This window comes from Narcine bancroftii, chromosome 7 (assembly GCF_036971445.1).
Source record: "Narcine bancroftii isolate sNarBan1 chromosome 7, sNarBan1.hap1, whole genome shotgun sequence".
Taxonomy (NCBI): Eukaryota; Metazoa; Chordata; class Chondrichthyes; order Torpediniformes; family Narcinidae; genus Narcine; species Narcine bancroftii.
Window position 1 is genome coordinate 173,604,910 of NC_091475.1, and position 27,727 is coordinate 173,632,636.

At 37.7% G+C, this 27,727-nt stretch overlaps 1 protein-coding gene across 11 annotated transcripts in view; it reads right to left on the reverse strand.

The window, feature by feature from the left end:
• zdhhc20b (zinc finger DHHC-type palmitoyltransferase 20b) overlaps window positions 1-27,727 on the reverse strand; it is a 93,735-nt gene that overhangs the window by 22,725 nt on the left and 43,283 nt on the right. For 8 of the 11 annotated variants that reach the window (XM_069891387.1, XM_069891382.1, XM_069891389.1 and 5 more), the window contains 6 exons: window positions 26,344-26,413; window positions 15,053-15,085; window positions 14,165-14,285; window positions 9,880-9,999; window positions 6,787-6,822; window positions 1,130-1,262 (listed from right to left, as the gene is read on the reverse strand). In XM_069891387.1, coding sequence (XP_069747488.1) covers window positions 1,130-1,262; window positions 6,787-6,822; window positions 9,880-9,999; window positions 14,165-14,285; window positions 15,053-15,085; window positions 26,344-26,413 — 513 coding nt within the window. The remainder of the gene's footprint in view (window positions 1-1,129; window positions 1,263-6,786; window positions 6,823-9,879; window positions 10,000-14,164; window positions 14,286-15,052; window positions 15,086-26,343; window positions 26,414-27,727) is intronic. The other 3 variants (XM_069891385.1, XM_069891383.1, XM_069891386.1) reach the window with 3 other exon arrangements.

Consider the following 27,727-nt stretch of genomic DNA (forward strand, 5'->3'; position numbering starts at 1 on the left):
CCACAGTACTCCTGCAGAAGTTTGACAGCATTTGATGTCATGCCAAATCTCCCTAAACTTCTTAGAAAGTAGAGGCATTGGTGTGCCTTCTTCACGGTTGCCTCAATGTGCTGTTTTCAAGTCTTCTGATATATAAACACCCAGGAATTGAAGGTATCAATTCCAACTCAGTCCCATCAATGGCTTACTAAAATCAACAATAGGCTCCATGGTTTCGGTGACAGCGAGAGCACTACCAAACCAGATTTTCGATCTCCACTTGACTCATTATTTCCAGTTATTTGATGAAAAATCAATGGTATCATCAGTAAATTTATAGATTGTGTTGGAACTGACCTTGGCTATGCAGTCATGAGTGTACAGAGAATAAAGGGGACTAAGCTTGCAACCTTGAGGTGCCCATGCTGATAATCAGTGACGAGGAGGTGATGTTGCTGATCTGCATTGATTGGGATCTGCCTGCAAGGAAGTCAAAGATACAGTTGCAGAGTGACAAGCAGAGGCCCAGATCCCTTAACTTTGTTAATGATTTGCTGGTATGGTGTTGATTGCTGTAGTCAACGAACAGTTTGAAGTAGATGTTTTTGTGATTTAGGCGATCTTGTGCAGAATGGAGCCCAGCAAGATGGCATCTGCTGTGGACCTGTTGAGACGACAGGTAAACTGAAGTGGGTCCAGGAATTGTTCTGTTCCTTAACCAACCTCTCAAGGCACTTCATAACAGTAGAAGCAAATGCCACGGCCAATAGTCATTGAGGCAGGTTATTATGGTCTTCTTGGGCACTGGAATAGATATCCTTTTGAAGCTGGTGGGAATCACTAATTGCTGTAGCAAGAGGTTGAAAATATCTGCAAATAGGCCACTCTGTTAGTTCACACAGATTTTAAGGATGTGACTAGGTACACATCTGGTCTGAATGCTTTGAGGATTCACCCTCCTGAAGGTTTACTTCATATCAGCCTCAGAAACTGGGAGCATAGAGTCGCCTGGGGCTTTTGGGGACTTATGAAGGCACTTCATAATGCTATATTTTTCCTTTCGAGGAATTCAGCAATGCAAAATACAATTGCTTTGAAATTTTAACTTTGGAAATTTGCTTTGATAACATGAGTAATTAAAGACTCTCACCTATTGTAGATCGGTTTTTGCTGACCAGCCAGCAGTGGTAACTGAAGAGTGACAACAAGCTGATGAAGAACATCGCCGCCACAAAGAAAAGAAACAAGACATGGAATTTTGCATGTGTATCTGGCAGATCACCCTATAAGAAGCCAAAAATAACTTCAGCTACATAATATTAGTAACAAATATAATAACTGACAGTAAGGAAATACAATTTTCAACAAGTTTTCCTACGTTACCCCAATTTATAAATCTAACTTTTCTACATTTATTTAAAAGCAAAATATCATTGATCTTTGATATTTTAGGTCTTCAGAAATAATTTTTTTGCTACATGTCTATACCAGAGACAAATTCACTATAATTTCTTCTAGTAAATGATACAATTTTTAGATCCTATCAAGACCCATCTACCTCCATTTCAACTTGCCTTCTGTCATTCAAGCAGGAAGTTTTAAATCCAGCCAATCACTATGGAATTTATGAGATATATGCATCTACAATATGACAAAGCAAGATAGCCAAATTTTCTCCACCATTACGATCAACTAGGTCCCCTCAATGGACATTCCTGACCACTATCTGTTGCTCTTTCCCACCATCTAACTTGTACAGTCCTGATCACCATCTTGCCTTCTTTACACTCTACTTCTCCCATAAGCTTTAACTTTTGGAAACAAATTTTTCTCCCAAAAGACTTCTAACTTGTCAATCAAATTGGTTGCACATGACAATTGACTAAAGGAGCCATGCAATTAAATCCTACAGGGTTTTTTATCCCACAAACTATTCTCGGCCCCTGGACTTGACAGCATTCCACTCCATAAAGAGCTATACTCATCACCATAATTCAAGAACATCTGTATAATATCTTTTCCATTAACTCGTGCATAGAGGCTATGCACATACCTTCATGCTCAACAAACTTTTTTTAATCTTCACTTTTATGGTAACAAAAAGTAATCTCAGAAATCCTAACATTTGGGAAAACTGGCCAGTAGTAACTGATATCCCGCCACCTAACCAATTACTACTAAAAATTCCTGTGTAGTTTTAGAGAACACATAGCATGGTCGGCACAGGAGAACATGCCCTCTTTCATATAGGTTTTAGTGGAAGAGGATATCTGAAGGAAAGTCATCTAAGTTAAGGGCTGGAGGAAGTCAAGTGCATAAAAAATACAAAATGATCACTGCCCTCAATGAAGCAGAGGTATTGGTTTCAGGGACACAAAAAATGTAATGATCTCACATGTGGGAAAGGTTAATAGAAATGCTGACTAATTGCACAGGGCAACAAAATCACCTCAAAATTTTCAAATAACGTGACTTTTTTAAAAGATATTGTCACGAAATAAGTTAATTAAATTAAGATAAAATAGATCTTAAAAGGGCAAGATTGTAAGGTTTGATTATTAGGTCACATTTCACATACAAACATCTCATTTGCTATGCAAGAGCTATGTAAGGGTAGCTGAAGTTGCTTTGCAGAGACAATAGGAAGTGCTTGTGAGAGTTTCACAAGTAGGTGTAAATAGACTGGTGCGAGAGTTTTAAGTTTCTGGTTGAAGAGGGAACATGTGGTTTTGCAAGCAGAGAGAAAACATTCATCGTTTAGGAGAGTGAGCAACTTGCAGCAGTGTGTGGTGAAGGCTGCAAGTTGGCAGACCTGCCTCAAAACCCCATTCAAGACGGGGTTCAGCCTATTCTAAATCTCTGTAGTCAGTTGCAGAGGTTGTGGCTGGTTATTGTGTTTCTCCTGAAAGAGGGAAAAAGAAGAACTCCTTGCGGTCACCTGGAAGAAGAGGTTTCCTTTTGGAAAAATCCAAAAGGGGGCAAGTTTCTTCAGTAAGACACCAAGACACCTCAGTGCTGATTGAAGGAGATCAGCTTGTGTTCAATGAATAACGAATATCTCTCTGAAACCAACAAAGACCTTCATGAGCAGTAATAGCTTAAAGCACCAGAGCCTGGTAAATATAATAACTGTTTCATTCTGTGCACAGTAAGGAAGATTGCTTGATACCAGTGAACTTGGAGAAGTGAAAAGTGAATGATTGGACAATGAAAAAGAACTTTGCTGAACACAAACATTACCTATATGTGCGCTTAGAATGAGAAGGTGGTTAAGTTAATAGTAATAAGTATTGATCTTATTATGTATTAAAAAATAAAACCACTTTGTTAAGTAGCCATCGCCTTGGTGAATTTCTGTCACTGCTGGGTTTTTTTAAAGGTCTTTGGGCTCAACAATATAATCTATTTTTGTGATTTTCTGTTATATTTTAAGTCTACTTCAAGTGTTCAAAACCATGAAGTACAACATCATCAAAAAATCATTTTCTGTATTTTCACTTGGACTTCTTCCCTGCTGATCTTGGTGCAATCAGTGATAAACATGGTGAAAGGTTTCACAATGACATTGAGAGCATGCAAAAGGGTATCAAGGCAACTGGAATCAATCAATGCTGGCTAACTATTGTTGGACACCAACATGATGCGGAGTACAAATGATAATCAACAGCACAACTTTTTTTTTAGGTCAGTTGAACGCAACGTGATGAAACATGCCAAACTCAATAAAAGTTAATGTAATGTTTCTCCAACTTTCTATGTTCATCTTGAAGTTGTCTATCATAATTCCCAATCAGGAAGAAAACCTTCCGAAAACAAAACGTGTCCAGTGCTACATCTGCCAGACTGATCTGCTTTGATAGGCACATTGTATAGGATATTGCCACGCAGAAGGCGGCATGCAATCATAGACACAGCATCAAGTCTTATCATGCCTCAGTCATTTGCAGGAACATGAACTATCATGGGGTTAGTTGCCAAAGAGCCAGTGACAGATGGTGGATCTGGGATTTTGTTTTTGGAGCTGCATTCAGGCATGTAGAAATAGGTTGGATCATGCCAACCAAGGGAGGGATTACAAAGAGAATTGCTGGTTAGCAGCCATTTGGGCATCCAATATGTGCAGACAACTCAGAAGTCTCAGTTGTGTTGAAGATCAGAAGCTAGTGATCCCACTATCTGGTCTATTGAATCCAGCAGCAGTGCAGCAAACATCAAAAAGCACGACCCGCTCTACAGAGGAATCTGGGCATTTTGGACATTGAATCTCATCAGTATCACTCACAAATAGTCTTCTGTTGATTAAATGGTTGGAGTTTTAGCTCTGCTGTCCAGCTCAACCAGGAGTAGAATAATGATTACTTTTATCCTCCAATAGCTATTAATTCAATTGGTACAACAGAAGAAAAACGACAAGAATAGTGTACTGCCTCTGGATGGACAATCTCAAGATAAGCAATTCATGCAATCCTTCCAGCTGCATTTCATTGACCATAAGGATAATATGTTAATGGTCAAATGCTATTAAAATGTTCCAGGGCTAAGACTTCACAGTTTGAGGTGATCAAGGTTCACACATGGCAGATATTGCTCTCTTTAGGAAACCAGTAATCTAATAAACTTGCATGGTCAAGATGCCTGCTGCTTTTTATTCAAAAAATCTAGTGCTTTTGAAGCAGCCCAGAGAAATGGAATGGATCCTGGAATGGGATGACGAAAGCTTGGACAGCTCATATCCACTGGAGTTTAGTTAGTGACAGAACACCTGATTGGAACACAAAATCCTCTTCTGGTAGAATCTTGTGGAGCACTGTTCAAGAATAAGGCAATGCTCAGATTTAAGACAACTGAAGCCATTTTTTGCTACATTGCAAGTCTTTGGAAATTGTTCCTTCAAAGAAGTAGAGCTTTTCCATAATTTAAGACAGAATTAGACAGATAATAAGCAATGGGATGAAAGATTGTGAGATTAAAGTGTAATGCACAGTTGAACATAATCCAAGAAGACAAGACCTATTTTGTATACTTATTTGTCAGAATGAGAATGTCCAGCAGAGCAGTTACAGGCACAGACAGTTATCGAGCCAAACCAGAAAGTCTGCAGATCCTGTTTTATGCACAAAAGTGCAGGAAAAATACAGCTGGTCATGAAGCATTTCTTTAGGTAGCAAAGACGCACAACCAGCATTTCAGGCCAGAACCTTTTGTAAAAGTACACCTCAAAATCAAACTATCATCAAGGTATACAAATCTTAGTCTTACAATGCTTAAAATACAGCAAGAAAAACAGAAAATGCTGGAAACATTCAGATTAGACATGATCTAGGGAAAAAGATTGAAGAACCTTCATTAAAAAGGCCTCACTGACTGGATATTTCCAATATTTTTTATTTTTATTTCAGACTTCCAGAATCTACAGTTTAAAAAAAATCTATTAATTTCATTCAAATACAATTAGAAGCAGGAATGAATCTCTAAGACACACGGTAGACATGTTCCCAACTACGTAGAGCCTTCTTCCCTCTCTTGCAGGAGCATAACACAAGCACCCAAAATATGCAAGAATATTATGTTGCTCTTAGCATTTACTTCAAAAAGATTTCAAACTGCAAAACCCTTCTCCAATAAATCTGCAAATAACCAATAATAATGTTAACAAATATCTTCCCTTGAATAACCTATACTTGGTGTAAACTCCACACCCATAATTTCACAAGGGAGGCACAAATGGGTGTTACATTTGGATTGACATCACCAGAGTACACTCTACAGAATAAGTACAAAGTCTCACTGTGCATAATACAATCTACAAATAGGCAACACGTTGATTTTATGTTGCAGTTTTCCTGATTAATCAATTAATTAATTGAACTTCAAAATTTATGCCTCTCCATCAATCCAATAATACTTGAAGAACAACATTATCTGAAATCCACGTGGAGTCCAGCAGGAATGCAAATTGATAAAGTGGTGACTTTAATTTGTTAGTGATCTCAGACTTGTATTTTTGACAAAGCACGTGCAGAAAACCTAGATTTGCAGCCATTTATGAGGAAGGGGTTAACTGAGTGTGTTTTTAAAGTTGCCGAAAGTTTTTCCAATCAACCCATTAAATAAATTTTCCTTGTGGTCAAATCACCTGCTGTACAATTGTTATACCACATGATAAAATAGGTTATCTTTCAAAAGTACTAACTAAAAAGCAGGTTCATCATTACAATCAATTACTTCAGTGGGACAAGAAGCAAAATCACTTTCCTTATCCCTTAAATGTAACTTTTTTGGGAGTTTTAAAAAAAAAAAATTGCACTCACTGATAGCATTAACAATAATAATTTTACAAAAAGGTTTACTTGAAAAAAACCCATTAAATATAAAAATCAAAGTAAAACAAGTCAACCAACTATTGCACTGTTTCCATCAGGTCATCAGCACTCCCTGGAGTACAAAGCAAGTGCACCTGGACCTTCTCTTTAGCTTTTCACTGCTCCGCTACTGAACTCCGTAGCAAATCTAGCAATGGATCAGGTAGTCAAATGTACTAACATCTGACTTCCTGTACATATTTTTCCCTGTGGAAGTAGAGATATCTAGAACATGCTGAGACACAAACAGCTCATTGCTGGAGATTCTGAAGGGAACCATAGACTAACAGTTGGTTTTTACTCAGGTCAATGTATAAATCTGTAAAAACATTTATCAAATCATTCACCTTGTGCAACTGTAATATCAAAGCCAAATGCACTGTACAATTTCACTCCATAGTCAATACCATAGTACACCAAGTAAGGAATGCAATGGTATTTTTACCTTAGGGCAATTCACTGATGATTTCCTGCGACAAAGCTATATGCAAATAAAGACATACTTTAATGAAAACTCAATTAATTCACTGATTCATCTGCCATGCAAATAGGCATGGATGGGATGGATTGAAATGAGAAACTCATGAATTTGTTCATTACAACATTTTGTTTGTATATAAACATCTACATGAAAGTTGAGCCATTGATTGTATCACCTGTTTTTGCAAGTAGGATTCTCTTGCTCCGACATATGCTAGTTTATAAAACAACCACAGAGACACTAAATTAACATTTCTGTAAGTGCATTTTATCTCCAAGTGTTATTGAGTGTGTTACAAGCTGCAATTTCTGGTAATATTGCACTCATTCAGCCTATTTCATCTTCAGGACTTCCAAGATCGTCATAAAGATTAAATTAGATGAACAGTTTAAATTTTCGTTTATTTTGTTTGGGATGGGATATTAGAGCAACTATCTGTTTTTGATATAATGCTGCAACATCTGAATTTCTACTTGAATCACAAGAACAATTGTGACTTTAGGAAGCACAGGGAATTAGACAATTCTGTACACAATTCCTCAATTTATATTGGTATATCAGACTTAATTATTTGTTGACAAGACTGAAGAGAAAATGTTGACTCAGGTGGAAGTGTTCTCATTTGAATCTAGCTGATAATCTATGACAGCCCACATCTCTAGCCCAGGACCCACTAAAATTAAATAACAGAATCATCACAAATTCATGTGGTATTTTCATCAGTAAAGCTTTCTAACATCATTTTAATTTTTAAGAAACTACTGCCTTATGTTGTTGTGTCCATCACATCAATCATGCAACTTTTGACAAGGTCAAAAGCCAACATGAGCCAAAGAAACTACCAATAGTTTTTTGTTTCTGCTTTGGATTCTAAATGTTACATGCCTCTCATTGAAGTGGCAGTTCTAGACTAAAAGCTTGAGATTTAGAGTGTCGCCTTGAATTGATATTGTTGTACACAAGGATATCCAAACATTTTCATTGCTTGAATTGAGAGACTGTAGTATATGACAACTAAATTAAGGTAATAATGCCACAAGATATATATGAATTAGCATGCTCCAGAGATAGCTTTGTGTGACATAACTGAGAAAACTTTGCCTTTCACTGATGGCAAATATGGACTTTAATGGAGCAGCTTGGTAAATACTTATAAATTTCCTCTGCAGCCTCTCCATAGCCTTGATATATTCACCAAAATGTTATGCCCAGATGGGTAACTTTTAAAAAGGTTTAACAATAAGTACATCGACATTCATACTCTATACTTTATAGTTATATAAGCTGTGGAGCTGTGGATCTACAATAAGTTTTATTTAAAAAAATACTATTTAACCTTTAGACATTTGTGAATCTAACCATTCAGAACTCTCAATTTATAATACCTAGACATCACTTTTTATGTTATTTACAGATTAGGAGCTTTTTGAATTGTTTAATTTTGAAGTTCCCAGAGGACCTGGAACCTAATATGATAGGGATGATTTATAATTTCAAACTTAATTATAAAAGGGTGGTATCTGGCCTTTATTAATTACTTCTAAATTCTAGGGGCAGTTCCTCGGACAGAATTGAAAAACTAGGGGAACAGGATTTTCAACAGCTACTTTCTGAAACTACACAGAATTCTCTTTTGAAGTGAGTACATTCATCCTCTCTTTGTGCTACCCATTCATTATTACAATTTAAAGTAGTACACCAAGCCCACTTTTCCAAAGTCCAATTGGCTAAATTCTACTCTAATCTCTCTTCTAAATGTGACAAATGTTTAACAGAAGGTGCACTGTATCATTTGTTCTGGTTATGTCCTTCTCTTTCCAATTTTAGGGAAGGGGTATTTTGTTCCTTGTCTTTAGTTCTTAATATTACTTTGACTCCAAATCCTTTTCTTGCTCTCTTTGGAATAAGTGGGCCAACAGATTTGACATAGACTGCTTCACAATCCCATGTAGTTTCCCTCACCTCCCTTATCTTTGGAAGGGCCATATTAATGACATGGAAAGATGCTGTCCCTGCACTCACACTGAATGGTTGTCTGATGTGATAGCATGTTTGACTTTGGGGAAAAAAAATAGATGTTCCACTACTGAAATGAATCTTAATGTTGTTTCTTTATGGGGTTCCTTTCTTAATTATTTTCAAAATTTGTAAGATTAAATAATGTTTGGTTTTTGACCCACTGTTTACCTTTTTTTATTATTATTAGTGGACTGTTTTTGGAAAGCCTGTAGCCTCCGGAGGGAGGGGATCGATAATTAGATAACTTGTATAAACTTCTTTTCAATGTAACGTAGATTTCAATATAATTTTTATTGCTATAAGATTTGTTAATATTTAATTTTATTGTCATGAACCTATGTAACATTTATTTAATGAAACCAATAAAAACATTGAAAAAAAAGGACTCTCATTTTCTCCAAGTCCCAGATATTCTAATGCCTGTTGTAATTTTTCTTTCCAAGTGCAAGAGTTCATACATCTCGATGTTAAACTCATTGACTTACTATTTTACCAGTCTATGTCCCCCTGGTGTCTGCTGCAATCAACTGCCTTCTTTACAATATTATCATTTACTTTTGCCTTTTATTTTGGAACAAAGGATATTTTCAATGACCTAAAACAATATATCAATATCTGAAACCATAACTCAGCATTTGTAGCACAAATGTACCTCTTTATTTTTGAAGAGTGCTCACAAATTTAGTTGCGCTCCATTTCATTTATATTAAATTTGGAACACAGCTCAATACCATATTCAAAAGCACCTGGAATACGTAGGGTAATAAATCATAGATGACATTAGTGGATGTGTAATACCACTACATTGCAAATTTCACCTATGAAAAATAAAGTGAATATTTGGATATGCCTATTTATTTCTCAGCTAATTTATGAAATTTGATCATTAGTAAATAACTCATCTTTTAATAAAAATAAAACTATGCACCTGGAGGCACAGAAAATAGTTTGGCATTCTTAAACTAGATTGAATTTGTGAAGGGTTGCTTCATCCATCTGAACACTTTAAAAAGCATAAATCAAACAGGTGACACTCACAATTTTCGTCGCTACATGACTGAGGACTAATATCTGATGCACAATGCTATAGGAACACATGGCAAATAAACCGAAGTCATGAACTGATGATAATGAGGATTGCAGAATACATGCTACATCCTTTTTGGGAATAATGAAGGAAACATTAGTTAAGATAAATAAGATACTTGGAAAAAGTTACACTGACGTGATCAGCTGAAGACCTATTGCATGTCGAAAGCAGTTTTCACCATTTCCCCAAATGACTTCCACCATTTTTCTTCAGGACCAAGACAAGAACATCACTGATGTCATAAAATAAAAATTCAATTGAAATGTTTTCTTATTGAACACAGTGAAATTCTGGTGTATGGTTCTGAGGACAACAGCATCCCAATGGTTCCTTATCCATTTGAGCATTCAAGTGGATGACCCTACATTAATTAAATGATAACAGAGTTGCATCAGAGTTCTATCTTAATTTCAATTCCATGCATGCATCTTTCCACCGTGAGTCATTGCAATCAATCCTCCTAGCATATGGAGCTTTTATTTAAATAATTTGTCATTCTCATGATTTAGTGCAACAGAGAACATGGATCCTTCTTATTTATACTGCTTGGTGCCAAATCACAAATCAAGTCACCTGGGGAGCTGGATTCGTCTGTTTCAGAATAGTTCAGCTAACCATGATCTAATTAAATAGAACAGTTTCAGATAAGAATTAGAAATTTATTTAACTCAGCATTACTAGGGCAACTAAAAATATTTTGGCATATCATATAATTTTATGACAATTGCCTTCATTTTGCAATCTCAGTTTCTTCCATTGGAGACGATATTACATTCTATAATGTTTGAACACAAGATGCGTGAATGACTAATTAATTGCTGACCTTTTGTATATACGGAATCATTAGTGTGAGAGAATGATTGACGTTTCAGGTCAGAAACCTTCATCAAGATTCTCCTCCAGCAGATTTAGTTTTACTCCAAAATCAAAATTAATAAATGTTCTACTGCTTACAAAAATGAAACTACTCAAGAAGTAAATTAATATTCAGTTTTGTACAAAGAATGAAAACCAATATTTGTGATGTAATGACAACACAGCAGAAATAAAGATTTAATTTGTATCAGAAATGACAAAATGTTGGGTCAACTGCTAAAAAAAATTCAGAAAAATGCTGCCCAAAGGGCAAAGCACAAAAATTCAAACACAAAATAAATTAAAAAACAAGATAGATTTATCCTTCATTTTCTAACAATGCTCTTTTCATATTATAGCAATGGACATGGTTGAAACTGGTTTAGACATCAGCTAGCAACTCAATTATTTTATCTATAAAGCTTAGGTGCCAATTGAAATATTTGAATCTTATATCGCAAGTAGGAATTAAACATGCTTTTACAGGAGAATGTACAACTTTGCTTGTTTGTATTACATGCCATCTTAGGTGTCTTTTACAGATTTTGTGATGGCAATTTCACAAGTTTCAAGGGAGTGAAATTAAAAATTAAGATAAGGATTACTTGAAGCCTCAGAATAATTGGATGAGTGTACCCAAGGCTGAAGTAATCAGGAAAAATAACAAATAGGAAATTGCTAAAAGCAACAGACATTTGCACACTATTTTGGAGAGATTATGCAATATTCAACAATAAATGTTCATCTTTGTGGCAAGCTTTTATTTCAGACACACAAATCAAGCAAGCACTAAGTCCACAAAGGATGCCAATTATTTTTGCTAAAAGGTAATATTTGCAAGTTTAAAGGGGATTTAACTTGTGTGAATGGCAATAGCTACTAGTATTATTACTTGCTAAAATCTGGTATTTAAGTATACAAATGAAATGCAATTCATACATTGAATTTTACAGTAATGTTTTTGTAAATCAACAGTTTTAAAAATTAAACCACACCTAAAAATCCAATGCTTAAATCATGCATTTTCATGCCAATGTTTGCATTTCTTGGATCAACAGGCAGGATGGAGAAGAGGGTTAGAGAAGAGGGTTAACACAAACAAGACCAGCCTGGCCTGAAAGTATAAAGATCTCCCCTCTCTGTGGTTTCACATAAAGTGAGTCTGTAGCCTCAATTCATTTTCTATTGTGGACTAAACCATCTATAATGTATCTGAAATTGTCAATCTTAAGTACAACTGGTATACCAAAAAAGAATTATACCAGCACAATACCAGTGCTCACCAGCACAATACCAGTGTTTGTATTCAGGTACACAGATGGAACAAATTTTAATCTATTTTAACCCAGAGCTTGAAGTGTTTGAGGCGAGCACAGTGTACAAAATATGGAAATTTTTTTCAATCAGTATTATCGATGATAAATTTTAGATTAATACAAGTATTACTAGAATATCAAATGTAATTTCACAGATTTTACATTTCACAGTAATATTAAGTAGTAATTTTTGCATAAACCCATACGTCTTGATTCTCTTAATAATCAAAAATCTTTCAAACTTGCATTGAGAGAGAGTCTCCACAGTCCTACTAGATAGACAATTCCAGATTCACCATTCTCCAGGTACATAAATTTCTGCTCACCAATCCTGAATGGCTAACTCCTTATTTTGAGGGCCATAACCAGCTCATTCAGCAGAAATAACATCCCTGTTTCTTGTGTATCAAGTTTCTATGAGATTATTTCTTGCTTTTCTTAACTCAAGACAATACGAGCCTAGTCTGCTTAATCACTCCTCATAAAACAAAAAAACCTAAATCAATCTGGTGAAACCCCTTGCACTTCTTCCATCACATGTACTTGATTCCTTGGGTTGAGAGAACAGCCAACTGTTTAAGGTATGGTCTCACTGGACCATATTAAATTGTAAGATGCTTTCACTCTTCTAAAAAAAATCCATCATTTTCCTAACTGCTTGCTATACAGAACACTAATTTCAGTGATTCTGCAACAAGAATAACAAAATCTCTTTCAATACCAAACTTTTCTAAAAAAAAACTTTCACCATTTTTAAGAACACATCATGAGATGATGCTAATTTTTACATTATCTATCTTTCAGACCCTCACTCATTCACTTAGGTTGACGTTATCTACCTGATGCCTTTTTTATTTCTTCCCCACAGTTAACAATGATATTTAGATTTAATAACAGGAGTAAACTTGAATATACTACATTTGACCCTTTCATCCAAATCACTGATATACATTGGGATTGTGACCCACTGGAGCCCCATTTATTGCGATATTCAATTTTCTTTCCATGAACTATTCCTCAATCCACAATATATTGTGCAAGCGGAGATGTTCCACAAAGGCCTGTTACCATGCTGCATCTTCAAAATTAAAAAAAATATATTTTGTGTAGGCCTTGAGTATTTCAAATTTCAGAAATCTGTCCCAGGTACAAAATTTAATTATTTTTAGTTTGAAGGCCATTTGGAATATCAATATGGCACATCCTTTGGCTCATTGTCATGTATTCTGCTTCAATCTTAAAAATCCCATAACAATTTATCAAATACAATTTCCCTTCATAAATCAATGCTGGACTCTGCCCAATCCATTTAATATTCTCTTAATGATGGTTTCTAGACTATTTTTCATTGGTACTTATACTAACTGGATGACCTCGTGCTCCCATTCTTTTCTTAAACAATGTGATTACAATTGTAATCTTCCAATTTGAGGGAATAATTCTCAAGAATAGGAATTGTAGACCAGACTGTGCACCATCTCGATGGCCAGCTCTTTCAAAATGTTGGGATGCAGGACAGCAAATCCTCAGGATTTAATGACTTGCAGTCCAAATAATTTCTCAATTAAAAAAATTGTAATGCTAATTTCCTTCAGATGCTCATTCACCCTACAACTTTTAACTCTTTGCAAGAGTCCTTTCTGCCTTCTCTCATGTACACAGGCACAAATACCATTTAATTTCTCTGTTACTAATTCTAATGTCTAATTCTTCCTATCCTGGGTCTACGATGAACAAATTAGAAAATATGTTGAATTCCCTAGACTAACAAAGGTGCATACTGCTTGTTGGCAAGGTATGTGCGGTTGTCAAGGATAGTGCTGGGTACAGCATTCAAAATAGTATCTCTAGGAGTAATATATTTTGGGACTTTGTGATCTATTAATTCTCAATCTTCTGGGAGGAAGCTTTCCAATATTGTAGATCCTGATATTCCAGCTTTCCATAAAGACTTTAACACAACTTTAGATTATTTTCTAAAAAGGAAAAAGACTTCAAACTGAGATTTTCACACATTCATCTTCAATAAAATATTAGCACAAAAGATACAGGTTGAACTTACTGTCCAAAATTTGATGAAATATTGTAACACTGTTGCTGCAATGAATAAACAATATAATAGAGAATAAGCTAAAAAAAGCAGGAAATATTTGTAGTTTGAAAATCCCACACAGTTATTCACCCTGAGGGATAAAAAAAGACATATTATTAGGGTGATGCATGTCTATCTACCAACTTATTACAAAATATATTATTCATTACTATAATTGCATTGCCTTTTCTAAAATACAGATGTACTTATTTCTGCTGGTTGATCATCTGTAACCCAATTGTCCCAAATCAAATGTTCTTTTCGTGTAGGGAAACCTCATTAGCCTTTATTTGAATCATCACGATGGACAGAATAAATACACTCTGAAGCTGATGTCAGAATGAGAAGCTGCAATCCCCATCTCTGGCATCTCCTCATTCCACAGTTGGGAACTACTTTTTTTTTAAACCTACAGTAGTACAGTACAAGTTTCTTTAGCATCAACATCACTCAAGGTGCCCTATGATAGAACCTACATCTCCCCTGTACTTGGCAATTTTAAAAAAACCATAAAAGTACAAGTTTCTCTGTTGATTCAACAAGCTATTTCAAAAGCATCAGTTAATGGGAATACCTACAAAAAGCAATACATTTTTGCTACCAATATACCGTTAACAGTTTATTTTTTTATTTGAAAAACTTAGCACTTAACACTAAAATAAAGCTGCAGTCAACAATTACATTGGAATTTGCAGGCCCCAATTAAATTCTGTATTTTTTTTATTCTATACAAAAACATTTGGTCCTGTCCCGCAAAGATTGTGAATTCTCCATTAGGTGAAAATAGGACATTTCAATAACTGCACTGTTCGGTTACTTTAAGAATAATTAAAATATTTACACTTTGGAATAACATACCAAGGACAATGGTGATCCATTTTTAATACACACCTGTTTTAAGACAAAAAGATACAAATTAGGACAAAACTAACAATTCTTGTTTTATCGTTGAGCAAACTAATAGTTTTGTACAGGATCTAAGAGACTTCAGAAGTTAGTATCTGGAGCAATAAAAAACAAACTCAGTGTGTTAAGCAGCATCTGCAAAAGGAAAGTGACAGTTGATATTTTGGGTTGAGACCTTGCATCATGTGAGTTTTGTACAATAATCTCCTTTTGACTAGATAGTGATTAACACGTGAATTTCTATTTTATACAAATGTCAATAGTTATGTCGGTAAGGTTAGCACAATACTATTAAAGCGCCTGTGACCCGGGTTCAAATCTGGCACTGAGTTTGGAGTTTGTGCATTCTCCCTATAACCTGCATGGGTTTCCTCCAGGTGCTCTGGTTTCCTCCCACCGTTCAAAAATGTATCAGGTTTGCAGGTTAATTGGTGTATTTGGATAGCACAGGCTGGTGGGCCACAAAGGCCTGTTACCATGCTGCATCTTCAAAATTTAAAAAAAAAATATTTTGTGTAGGCCTTGAGTATTTCAAATTTCAGAAATCTGTCCCAGGTACAAAATAGGGTAACATTTTGAAAACAGTAAAGCTTCTGACAGATCACAATCTGCAAGCAATAAAAAAGTAGAAGGAACTTGGAATTAAGCAGCACTGATGGGGAGGATAGAAAATGCTCATGTTTCAGCTCAAGCTCCTGCATCAGGACCAGGGTGGGGAGTGAGAGACGGGGCAGGGAACGAGAGAAGGACGAGAGGCATGCAGCGGGGGAGCAAGAGACAAGAAGCGAGAGGCATTAATACACAAGCATTCCCATTGTTAGCCCTTTTGTTTTATGAAGTTAATGTTAAGAGTTCATTGCGTTAGTTAAATAGTTTCCAGTCTATCCAGGATAGAAGATGGATAAATTAATGTTATCTCCATTGATTATTCCATATTTTCACTCTAAATTGTACTAATCTGTCAGCAATTTATTGCTTCTCATTTATATTAAAAAATAAAATTAAATGACGTAGTCTTCCAGTGCTGCTCTTACCCCACTCAGCCCTGAATCACCCAGACAGCAGCAACACCCAAACATCAAGCTGCTTTTCATCAACTTCAGCTCAGCTTTCACCACCATCATCCCCTCAGTACTGGTCAGCAAGCTCCAAATTCTGGGTCTTTGCACCTAGATCCAGGACTTTTTCATTGGAAGATCAATTGGTACGAATCAGTAACAACGTCTGTTATGTACTTTATGTTTAGAAATACACTGCATATGGAGATGTGATGCTTTGTTAATTTTTTAAATTTTTAAAATTTATTTTAATACATGAATTACAAATCAATTACAAGCATTTTATATACAATTCATTTTTTCCTCATACATAACAATTTTAAAGTTTTACTCCCTCCCTCCCTCCCACCCCTACCCCCCACTAAAGAAAAGATCCCATAGGAAAGAAAGAAAAAAAGAAAAGAGAAGAAATACTCTTCGACTAATCAGGAATTATATAGAAATATAATTTCTAATAGTTAGCAATGAGTATATTATAAATATTGCATAGTCAACTATGATTCTCCTTGTCATACACAAAAAAGTCCAAAAGATTATTTCACTACTTAATACTTATTTCAAAAAAATGTAATATTGTTAAAAACAGAAAATATATTAAAATAATAGTATCTTATCATCAAAATGAGGTTGGAGAGTGAATAAAGGAATCACAAAACTGTTATTTGTATGTATAGAGACCAAATCTTCAAAAAATTTTTAAACCTATTTCTCAAATTATAAGTACTTCATTCTAGAGGAATATAAATTTGAATTTCATTAAGCCAGTGTACCAGCATTAAATCAGTTTCTAATTTCCATGAGTCTGCAATACATTTTCTAGCAACGCTTTATTCATTGTTTAATACAAATTCCCTGCAGCACACAGTAATTACAACATACATTTCTCCACCCCCCCACCCCACCCCCCCACAAAATAAATGCTTTGTGAAAATAACACATGGGCAGTACTTATACTAAACTACGATAACTATGTGGTGTCCCTATACTACTAATGGTGAGGATTACAATTACATTAGAAAATATGAAATGATAAACCGTCAAGTGACTGTACTAGGTCCTTCAGTCATTCTGGAGGAGGTTTTTCCCTTTTTGATCGTCTCAGAGAGGTGAAATCTGTCGGGATACTTTATGACTTCTCTGGACTCTGCTTTTTGGGTTAGCACCTCGGTTGGTGGCACTGCGAACTTTGGCGAACCCCATTCAGATGTTGCATAGGGCTGTGTTGAACAGGATGTAGCATAGGATGTTCTGTTGAACTGTAGGACTGCTTGGTTGAGAATTGCTCGGTTGAGAAGGGGTCTCACTTCTCAAGGACATTTCTGGAACATCAACTGAGGAATGAATCCAGGGAGTGTCATCTGGGATTTCAAAGGGATAGCAGTGGGCATAGCCATAGGATCATCCACTGCTCTCAACTGGTCGATGTGCCATTTCCATATTTTAGTTCCCACCATATAGAATAAGAACAGGGACTTCATTTTTAAAAAAAAGAATAACCCTTCTCACCCTCCCTATTGTCCCAGTAGTCCTGTACCAGTTCTGGTTCTCCCACTTCTAGAGGTCAAGTAGGTTTACTTGGAGACATGAATTGTTCTATTAGAAGGTTGATGTTCAGGTGTACTGTGGAAAGTCTTGTTCTTAAGTTACGTCCAAACATGAATTCAGCTGGTGCTCGTTTGGTTGTAGAGTGCGGTGTGTTTCTATATTTTAATAAGAAATCTGCAATTTTGTGACTCCATGATGCGCTTAGGAGTTTCTTAGTTTTCATGGCCTTTTTGAAAGTCTGTACAAAACGTTCTGCTTCCCCATTAATGCTTGGGTGGTAGGGTGCTGACAAGATGTGTCATATACTGTTATTGTATAGGAATACCTTAAAGCCCTCTGATAAAAACTGTGGACCATTATCAGAAACCAGTTCAATAGATAATCCATATAGCAAAGAGTTTTTCAATTGTCCAGTCTGTTGATTTTCCTCATGTGTGATACCACTGGCCATTTTGAGTGTGCATCAACAACAATGAAAAAGTTTTCTCCCATGAAAGGACCAGCGAAATCAATGCAAATCCAGTGCCATGCCCGTGATTGCCATTTCCATGTGTTAGTTTCATCTTGAGGAGCTTTGGGTTGCATATCTTCTTACCATCTTTTCAATATCAATGCCTATTGACGATCACCGGACATGCACACATGCCCATACCTTCATCCAAAACATCCCTGGGTGGTTGTGTGGAGCTCTGATAACATGGCTGTCTGCCATTTTGTAGGAATAATTGTCCTGGTCCCCACAATAAACAACCTTCTTCAATTGATATCTCATGGGGTTGTGTATAAAGTTTTAATTCTTCAGAGATGGCTTCAGCCTCGGGGCACCCATTTAATGTGAAATATAGGACCTTTGATAGTGTAGCTTCTTTCTGCATTTCTTTGCTGACAGTCTTTGCTGTAATTGGTGAGGATTAAGTTGTTCCTGATTAATAGCTGTAGCCTCCGCCATCCATTTAATTATCTCTTTTTTGTTCAGTTTCAGGAAGAGGTAAGCGAGATAGGGCATCAGCGTGGCAGTTTTGTGTTGCTGTTTTATGTTTCAAATTGTAATTATGTGGTGAGCTGCATGACCCACCTTTGAATTTTTGTGGCAACTAGCACTGGTATCCCCATTTTAGGGCCTAAAATCAAACTCAGTGGTTTGCTGTCTGTTCCTACCCTAAGTATTGGTGGAGTCACTTGACACCAAATATTATGGCAAGCCTTTCTTTTCCCGGTTGTGCATAGTTACGTTCACAAGCCATCAAAGACTGGGAGGCATAAGCAACTTTCTCCATCACCTGTGACAACATCATTCCTAAGCCCACTGGCGACGCATCCACCGCAAGGGTCACTTCTTTTTAAGTTATGTCCAAACATCAATTCAGCTGTTGTTGGTTTGGTAGAGTGCGGTGTGTTTCTATATTCTAATAGGACAAGAATATTGTCGTGTGACATTAGTCATTCTTTCAACTGATTGACCACATTACTAGTTTCTTCATTTTCCAGCACCATTTTGGTTCTTTTCTTAGAAGTGGGTTATGGATATATATTGTTGACATATTTGGAATGTGCTTTCAATAAAGGTTAATCAAACCCAGGAATGACTGCAATTCAAATTGATTTGTTGGGTAGGGTGCACTGCGGACAGCTTTGGCACTAGCAGCAGAAGGACAGTGCCTGCCACCTGAAAGGACAGCTGTGCCGGGATGCGCATCTGAGCTCCTGTCCCTTGGGCTGTCAAGTCAGGATGGCTGGCTATCAGCGCGGGACGTCCCCATACTGATCCCGCTGCTCCGCTCTTTCCACACTCATGGGGCTGGAGCAGCTGGCAGGGGAGGAGGGTGGAGCGACCGGCGGGGGTACAGTGGCTGGAGCAGCCGGCAGGAGGGGGAGGGGGGGAAGGGAAGGAGGCTCTTGAGTCGGGTACTGGCATTGTTTCGGCCAGCCCCCTTCTTCCCCGCCAGCCGCTCCAGCCCCCTTCTCCCCACTCCCGAAATCAATCCCTACAGTGTGGGGACAGCCTGCACTGGCTGCCCAACAGTGTGGGGACTGATTTTGTGAGTGGGGAGAGAGCAGGACAGTGGGATCAGCGTGGGGACATCCCCGCGCTGACAGCCCGTGCCAGCCACCCGACAGTGTGGGGACTGGGAGAGGAGCTGTCAGGCGCTGGCCAGCTGACCGCTTTTAGGGGGCTGCATTCAGATGGCTGGGGAGGCCACTGTGCTCCGGGGATTATCCCTCTCCGAGGAGGATTACCAAGCTCGCTTTGCAGGCACCTCCTGCACATTCACGTGGCCTCCCCACAGCCGCATTTTGACAAAATACATGGCTTTACAAGCAGGGCAATTGGCCACCTGAAAGTGCCTCAAGTTAGATTGGTGCTCCAAGTCCCCTCAACCTGTAATCATGATGTCATTGAGGTAACATCCTACACTTATGCCATGCAATAATTTTTCCATGAATGCTTGAAATTTTCCATATGACATTCAGGTATAGGTGAATAACACCAAATGAATATTGATTGCCACAAATTTTTTTTGAGGGCTCATCCAATTCTACTTGCTGATATGTTTGGGATAAGTCCAGCTTTGTGAATTTATTTCCACCACTCAGGGCTTGGAGTAATTCCTCCACTTTGGGCATAAGATATTCAGCTATTTGTAGAGTCTGATTAATGGTGACTTTGTAATCACCACAAATTTGGATTTCTCTGTTGGTTTTTTGCACTGGCACAATGGGAGCTGCTCAGTCACTGTATTGGATTCTTTCCAGAATTCCTTCATTTTCCAATCTGTTAAGTTCAGATTCAAGTTCCTTTACTGCAATCGGTACCATTCTGGGCATATAGAACTTGGGTTCAACCCCTGATTTCAAGTGTAACTTTGACTGAACTCTTTGGATTTTCCCCAGGCTTTTTTCAAAAACTGTCTGATATTTCTTAATCACTAGTTCCAGTTTTGGCTTGGCCTTGCCCTCCAGGTACATATTATCACAGATCCGATTTCCAACCAATCTAGTTGAATGTCTATAACCAATTTCTTCTGAACAATGCCGATCCCTTGGTGTTGATGTAGAGGGGTAATCTTTTTGATGTCAGTCCTTAATATTCCATGTTTACTTTGCATTTTCTCAACACCTTGATTTTCTCCCATGACTGTTTTTAACACCATGTCAGCCACTTTAATGGTGAGGTGAGGTAACAGTCGTGTTTTTAACTTTAGTGGCATTAACAACACTGCTGCGCCCGTGTCCAACTCCATTCGGAGAGGTTCGTTGCTGATTTTCACATGGACATAGATTTCAGATTTCTTATTCTTTAATCCATGAATATACATTACTTCCAATGTCTTGTCTTCCTCTGAGTCATTAATTTCACTGCTTTGGCTTTCATCCTTCACTCCAAAGGGCTGTGTTCCATATCTAGCTTTTCACCTTTTCTTCTTTTTTTCCCCCCTTAGTGGCATTGTCCTTTCTTGGACACTGGCTCTGATGTGTTCCTCTGTCACATTGATGGCATCTAGGTTTTCTGAAATAACAATTTCCCAGACTGTGGTTGAGTTTTCCGCAGCAGAGGTGCTCTTGGCATGAAAATTTACCCTTCATTGTGGTTAGCCTTGACCAATGTCCAAGTTGTTATTTGCCATCTTGACTTATGAGTTACATCTTTCGTACTTAGCAATTGCCATCTGGCACTGAGGCCCGCTAAACTCATTATTAAGTGTTCTCTTAATGCTTCGTTCAAGACTGCACTAAACTCACAATGACAATTCACATAATTCAGTCAAATATTTGCTGACAGATTTGCCTATTTTCTGCTTTCTGAAATAATTTTTTTGTTTTTCTGCCATAAAAAGTGGTTTGGGGCTTAGATGTGCTCCAATTACAGCACACAACTCAGCATAAGCTTTTGTATTTGGTCTTTCATCAGTTTAAATGTTTTGGTTCCTACTTGGTGAAGAAACTATGCTCATTTTTGGTTCAAAACAGGTGTGTCTCTAATATTATGGGCAAGACAGTGTTCATCAAATCTTTCTATTTAGTCATACCAGTCTTCTTCTGACTCCATGAATTTTCCCAAACTGTCCCGACATTTTGAGTTGATTTTCCCGCCTCTTTTCCTTTGTTCTCTGTATTTGAGTCTGTGGGTCTCACTGTTGTGGGAGCCTTGCGTTTCCTTTTTAAATCTTCACTCCAACATTTGGGCATAGAGGATGTCCGTTTCGATCCTCATCACCAATCTGTTATGTGTTCTAGGTTTAGAAATACACTGCACATGGAGATGTAATGCTTCATTCACTGTTTAATACAAACCTAATATAGTTCCCCGCAGCGCACAGTATACAAGAATGATTATGTCATAAGCACACAGGCATAGACAATCAACACAGCACCTCAAGGATGTGTGCTTAGCCCACTGCTTTACTTCCTTTACACCCATGAGCTGAGCACAATTAAAATGCCATCAACAAATGTTTTGATGACACCACAGTCGTCGGCAAAATCACAGATGACAATGAGGAGGTATATAGGAATGATCAGCCAGTTGAGTGGAGTCACAACAACTTTGCACTTATCGTTAGCAAACTAAGGAACTGATTGTGGACTTCAGGAGGGGAAACCAGGAGAATACAAGCCAGTCCTCATTGAGGGGTCAGCAGTGGTTAAAAATTTCAAACTCCTAGGTGCATTAACGTCTCTGAAGATCTATTGTGACAGAATGTTACATTTAATATTGTATATAGATATGTTTTAAAGGAGATAAATTGTGGCAGATTTTCTAGTGTAGGTCACATACAAACATTTGAAAACAAATCTCATTTAAAATGCCAGAGCTCTGCTCAAGCCAGACAGACCAGGCTCCGAGTGCCTTTGCAAAAATTTTGATGAATGCCTAGAAGGACTTTACAAGTAGGTGCTAATTAGACAAGCTGTGGAGTAATGGATTATTGTTTAAGAGGATCATGTGGTTTTCTGAGAGAGAGAGAGAGAGAGAGAGAGAGAGAGAGAGAGAGAGAGAGAGAGAGAGAGAGAGAGAGAGAGAGAGAGAGAGAGAGAGAATCCAGTTTCACAGTTCAGCAGCAGCTTATGGTCCATGCAAGAAGAGAGGACTGGCTGCATAAAATTTCACTTGAAATTAAGGAAACAAAAAGGAACTCTGTGGTGACCAGTAAGAAAGAGGTTATCATCTGGAAAACCCTGATGGGGCAAGACACTGAAGTGGCTGATTAGAAGGAATCAGTTGTGGGTGTCCAATGAACATCAAACCTCGCTCTGAAAACTGACAAGAACCTTCCTGAGCAGTAACCATTTACCTTTCAAGCACCAAAGCCTGGTGAACTTCATAAATGTTCAATTCTGTGCTCAGTATAAGAATTGCCTGCAATCAGTGAACTTGGAGGAGTGAGAAGTGAGACTGTGAATCAATGAACTTTTCTGAACATACACACATTACACACATGTGCGCTTAGAATTAGAAGGGGGATAAGTTAATAGTGATAAGTTAAAGTTTGATCCTGTTTTTACATTTAAAGATAATTAAAAGCAATTTTTGTCTGGGTAACCATTTGGCTTGGTGAATTTCCCCATAACATTATCACAGGGCCTCCATGTTGATGAAGGCTTGCCAGTGGCTAAACTTTGTTAGGAGTTTGAGGAGATTTGGTATGTCATCATTGACTTTTTAAAATTTCTAAAGGTGTACAATGGAGAGAATTCTGACTGGTTGCATCACCCTCTGGTATGGAAGTACCAATGCACAGGACAGGAAAAGACTACAGAGAGTTGTGAACGCAGCCACCACCATTATGGGTTTTGGTCTTAAGGACATCAACAAGGGGCAGTGAATCAAGAAAGCAGCCTATATCATCAAGGACCCTCATTGGCCAGCCCAATCCCTCTTCGCACTGTTACCATCAAGGAGGTGGTACAGGAGCCTAAAGACAAATACGTAAAAACAGTTCCTTCCCCCTCTGCCATCAGATTTCTGAATGGACAATGATCCACAGATACTACCTCACTTTTAAAATATGTAAAATTTATAGCAATTTTTGCACTTGCAATGTTACCGTAAAAAACAAATTTCATGGCACATGTTCATGACAATAAAAAGGATTCAATTATTCTGTAAATATGAAAGAAATGAACATGGAGAATAGGAGGTGCAGCAAAGTTCCAATTAAAAAAACTTGTTTGCTGTATATGATTCTTGCTCATTGTGCAGCAGTGCAGATTTGTACCTGCTAACAACATTTCAAATCCACCTGCACCTAAGCATACAGCAGGAACAAAAAGGTGTCTCAACCACAACATTAAAGTTCGGTATAAAATTTATAATTAAAAGAGTCTTGATCCATTTCTGTTACATTTAAGTTTGTCACAGTACTACAGTGAGAAGGGATTTCTCCAATCAGACTAACAGGTTATCTCTAACAAACAGCTGTGTAAAGAGCACAATTTACAGAGTTGAGGGATACAATGAAAAGAAAGATTAATAACATGATAGGACTGTGATGGGTGAATTCAGGAGGCAGCAGAGAAGAAATTATCATTAAGCCTGGTGGTGCACACTTTCACTCTTAAGCCTTCCTGATAGGAGGAGGGAGAAGAGTGTGTCCAGGTACAATGGGTATGTCAATTTGTTGGCTGCCTTTCCTAAGTAGCAGGAGATGTACATGAGGGAAGGAAATTTGTGCTATGTTCTGATCTGCACTTACTACCTCCTGTGGTTTCTTGCAATCTTGAACTGAAAAACTCCCATATTACACTGTTTTGCATCCAGTAAGAATGCTTTTGATGGTGTACCTGTAGTTATTGAGAGAGAAAGTCATGCCAAAGTTCCTTAGTCTTCTTAGAAAGTAGAGGCTTTAGTGCGTGTTCTTGACTGTCACGTCAATCGTATATACTCGTGTAATTATTGATCCCATGTAACAACTAACCCCCTCCCTCCCCCCCATTTTTTGGCCCAAAAGTCGTACATTTTCTGTATGACCTGCATAAAAGTCGATCACTCTATTTTTGATCTCGGCTGCTCTCCCATCCGATCTCCTGATGACCCAACCATGAACCCTCACTCTGGCTGCCTGCCAATTGGAGCTCACAACACCCCGACCATGGATCCTTGCCCTGGCCGTCTGTCCATCAAATCTCCCAATGCCCTGATCGTGAACTCTCACCTTGGCCATCCAAACACCAGAATTTGTGACATCCTGAATGCCAGGCCATCCAAGCTCCTGACACCCCAAACGCGAATCTTTGCCTTGGCTGCCCAAATATCAGAGCTCCCATAGCCCCGCCCACCCATCAGAGTTCCTGGTCTCCCAACTACAGACCCTTTCCCCAGCCATCCAAACACCAGAACTCCTGGCGCTCCAACCCTTACCCTGGCCGTCCGAGCTCCAATGCTCCCAACACCCTGACCGCCAACCTTTCCCCCAGCTCCACGAACACCAGAGCTCCCAGTGCCCCTACCACAGTCCCATCTCCTGGACATCAGAGCTCCCAGCGTCCCGATAGCACACTCTCACCCAAATAGTGACACTCATTCCAGCCGCCCACCCATCCAAGCTCCCAATACCCTGACAGTGAACCCTCACCCTGTCTGCAAAAACACCAGAGCTCCCAACTTCCCAAATGTTGACTTACCACCAGGTCCCAGCCATCCAAGTTCCTGACGCCTTGAACAACACAGGTACATACCACGGTCAAAGGTAGTGCCTCCCCCCTCCCCCCACTCCATTTGACACAAAAATTTGGTCCCCAAAACTCAACTATTATATGCATATATACAGTAATTTTGGATTATTGTGTGATTTTTGGCCCTTCAAAAGTATGACCTGTGGAAAAGTTGACCCTCCCCCACAAAATTTGACCTGAAAAATTGGTCCAAAAAAAAAAAAAAAAAACAACTACAGTTACACGATCCTTTATCTGGAAACCTTGGGGAACAGTGAGTTCCAAATTTTGGATTTTTCTGGATTTCTGAAACTCCACCTGAATTGTGCTCCCGAATCCACCCCCACTCCCTTCCAGTCGCTTGGCCACCTCTCCCAAGCGCCAGTTGCCTGGCTGCCTCTCTCCCCACTTATCAGATTTTGGAGCTTTCTGGATTTTAGATATCCGGATAAAGGATCGTGTATCTGTATTACACAAGTATATATTGTACTTGTCCCAGGTCATATCATTGGAGATACTTACTCCAAAGAAATGAAAGCTGTATACGCTTTCATTTTCAGCATTTTTAATGTGAACAAGTGGTGTGGATTCTGCTCCCCTCCTGAAGTCAATGATCATCTCTTTCATCTTATTGTCATTGAGCTACATTTTCATGAGTAGGACCTCCATCAAATTCAAAAATTATATTTGCAACCAACCTAAAAACTTCTAACCATGATAAAGGGAATTATTTGAAAAACTATATAAAATTTCAGATGTTATCCCTATTTTGTGCTTCCCTTTTGTTCAAATTTGAGAACTTATGCTGTGAAAAATGAGATGCAAAGCTACAATTTGAAATGTTGAAAATAAATGCAGTAAACTTGATTAGCATTTTACAGATTAAACAAATTGTTCTCTGTGTTTATGTTAGCAGGTGTCATTTCCAATGACCACTTCTTTGGAAATCAAAAACTCCAAATTGCCAAATGTACACAATTAACTTACATGTCACAGGCAGAGCAATGATGGCATCGGTCAGGTTTAATTACTTGGCAACGATCACAGTATCTGATAGCTGGAAGGAGAGAAGAAGTTGCTTGAACTTGAATTAAATTACTCATCACAAATATATGCATTATTTACTAGATGTCCAATTATATCTCATCAACACACTAGATTCTGGAGAATCCACATTAATGCACCCATTGTACCCAATCCATCATATTTTTATGATTAACCATTAAGCTACACAATTTATAATGGATCAGTTCATCCTGCCATCCCAATTCATTGATCATGGCCTTTGCTTTCCTTAAACATTTGTTTTCCCAAAAACATTGTCATTTTGTGGCTGATGATGTACTACTTTGATTTGCAAACCTTATAAGAGCACTAAACAAGCAATTCAAAATAACTAAACAAAACATTTAAAAAAGCTTAGATGCTACAGAGATGGAAATGCCTTCCAAGTAATTGGTTGGCTAATGTTTACAATCTTTCTCTATATCTATTAGTAAATGCACCTTAAACTTCCAACGCACTTATTAAAGTTTCTATGACAATTTTATTTCTCATACAAACCACAAAGAAGCTGCCTAACTGTTGTAAAATCGTGACTAGTCGTTTACCATAGCTGCCACTCTAACAGAGAAATTTATACTGAATAAAGATTAGGGCATTGGCAGGTCAGGAATTGAACAGTCAAGTCTGGAGATGATTTGGAGATAAATGAAAATTTCAAAAAGACTAGGGAGGAGTTGGTCAAGTTTACAAAAACCAAAGCCTTTGGTATTGTAATAGATATAATGAGATTAGAAATTCATTTGGATACAACAGTCAGTGAGAGCATTCTAGTTCAACTACAGAAAATTGTAATAAGCAATTAAATTGGAGTCAAGAACTCAGATTTATAAAGATGAACTGTAAGATTTTTAATTCAGGATTTTTAAACAGTAAATTTTACTGAATTAAAGGCAAGTGAGCAATATAATTAAATAGCATAATGCAAGTTATTACAGAACAGATTATGCAAGGAATAGAAATTTAATCAAATTTGGCAAGGCTGCATAATAGCAAATGAGATGAACAAACATTAACATCACAGCACCATTGAGTTCTGCAAACATTCAAGAACTTTGGAACTCCTAACTTTTTTTCCCTCCTAGCTTTGATCTAAATTATTTCTGTTTATATATATTCTGGGACAAATTTAGCAGGAGATGCCAGAGATTTCATTCTGTAAGTCCCCGTTTTTGCTGGGAAATATATCCATTGGACCTACAATCAGACCTGCCATTGGAATACCATGCCCAGTAACAGCGGTTAGTGAGTTGGGTTGGTAAAAGCTAATCTAATACATTAAGAAAAGTTTCCATTATTTCTTATTGGT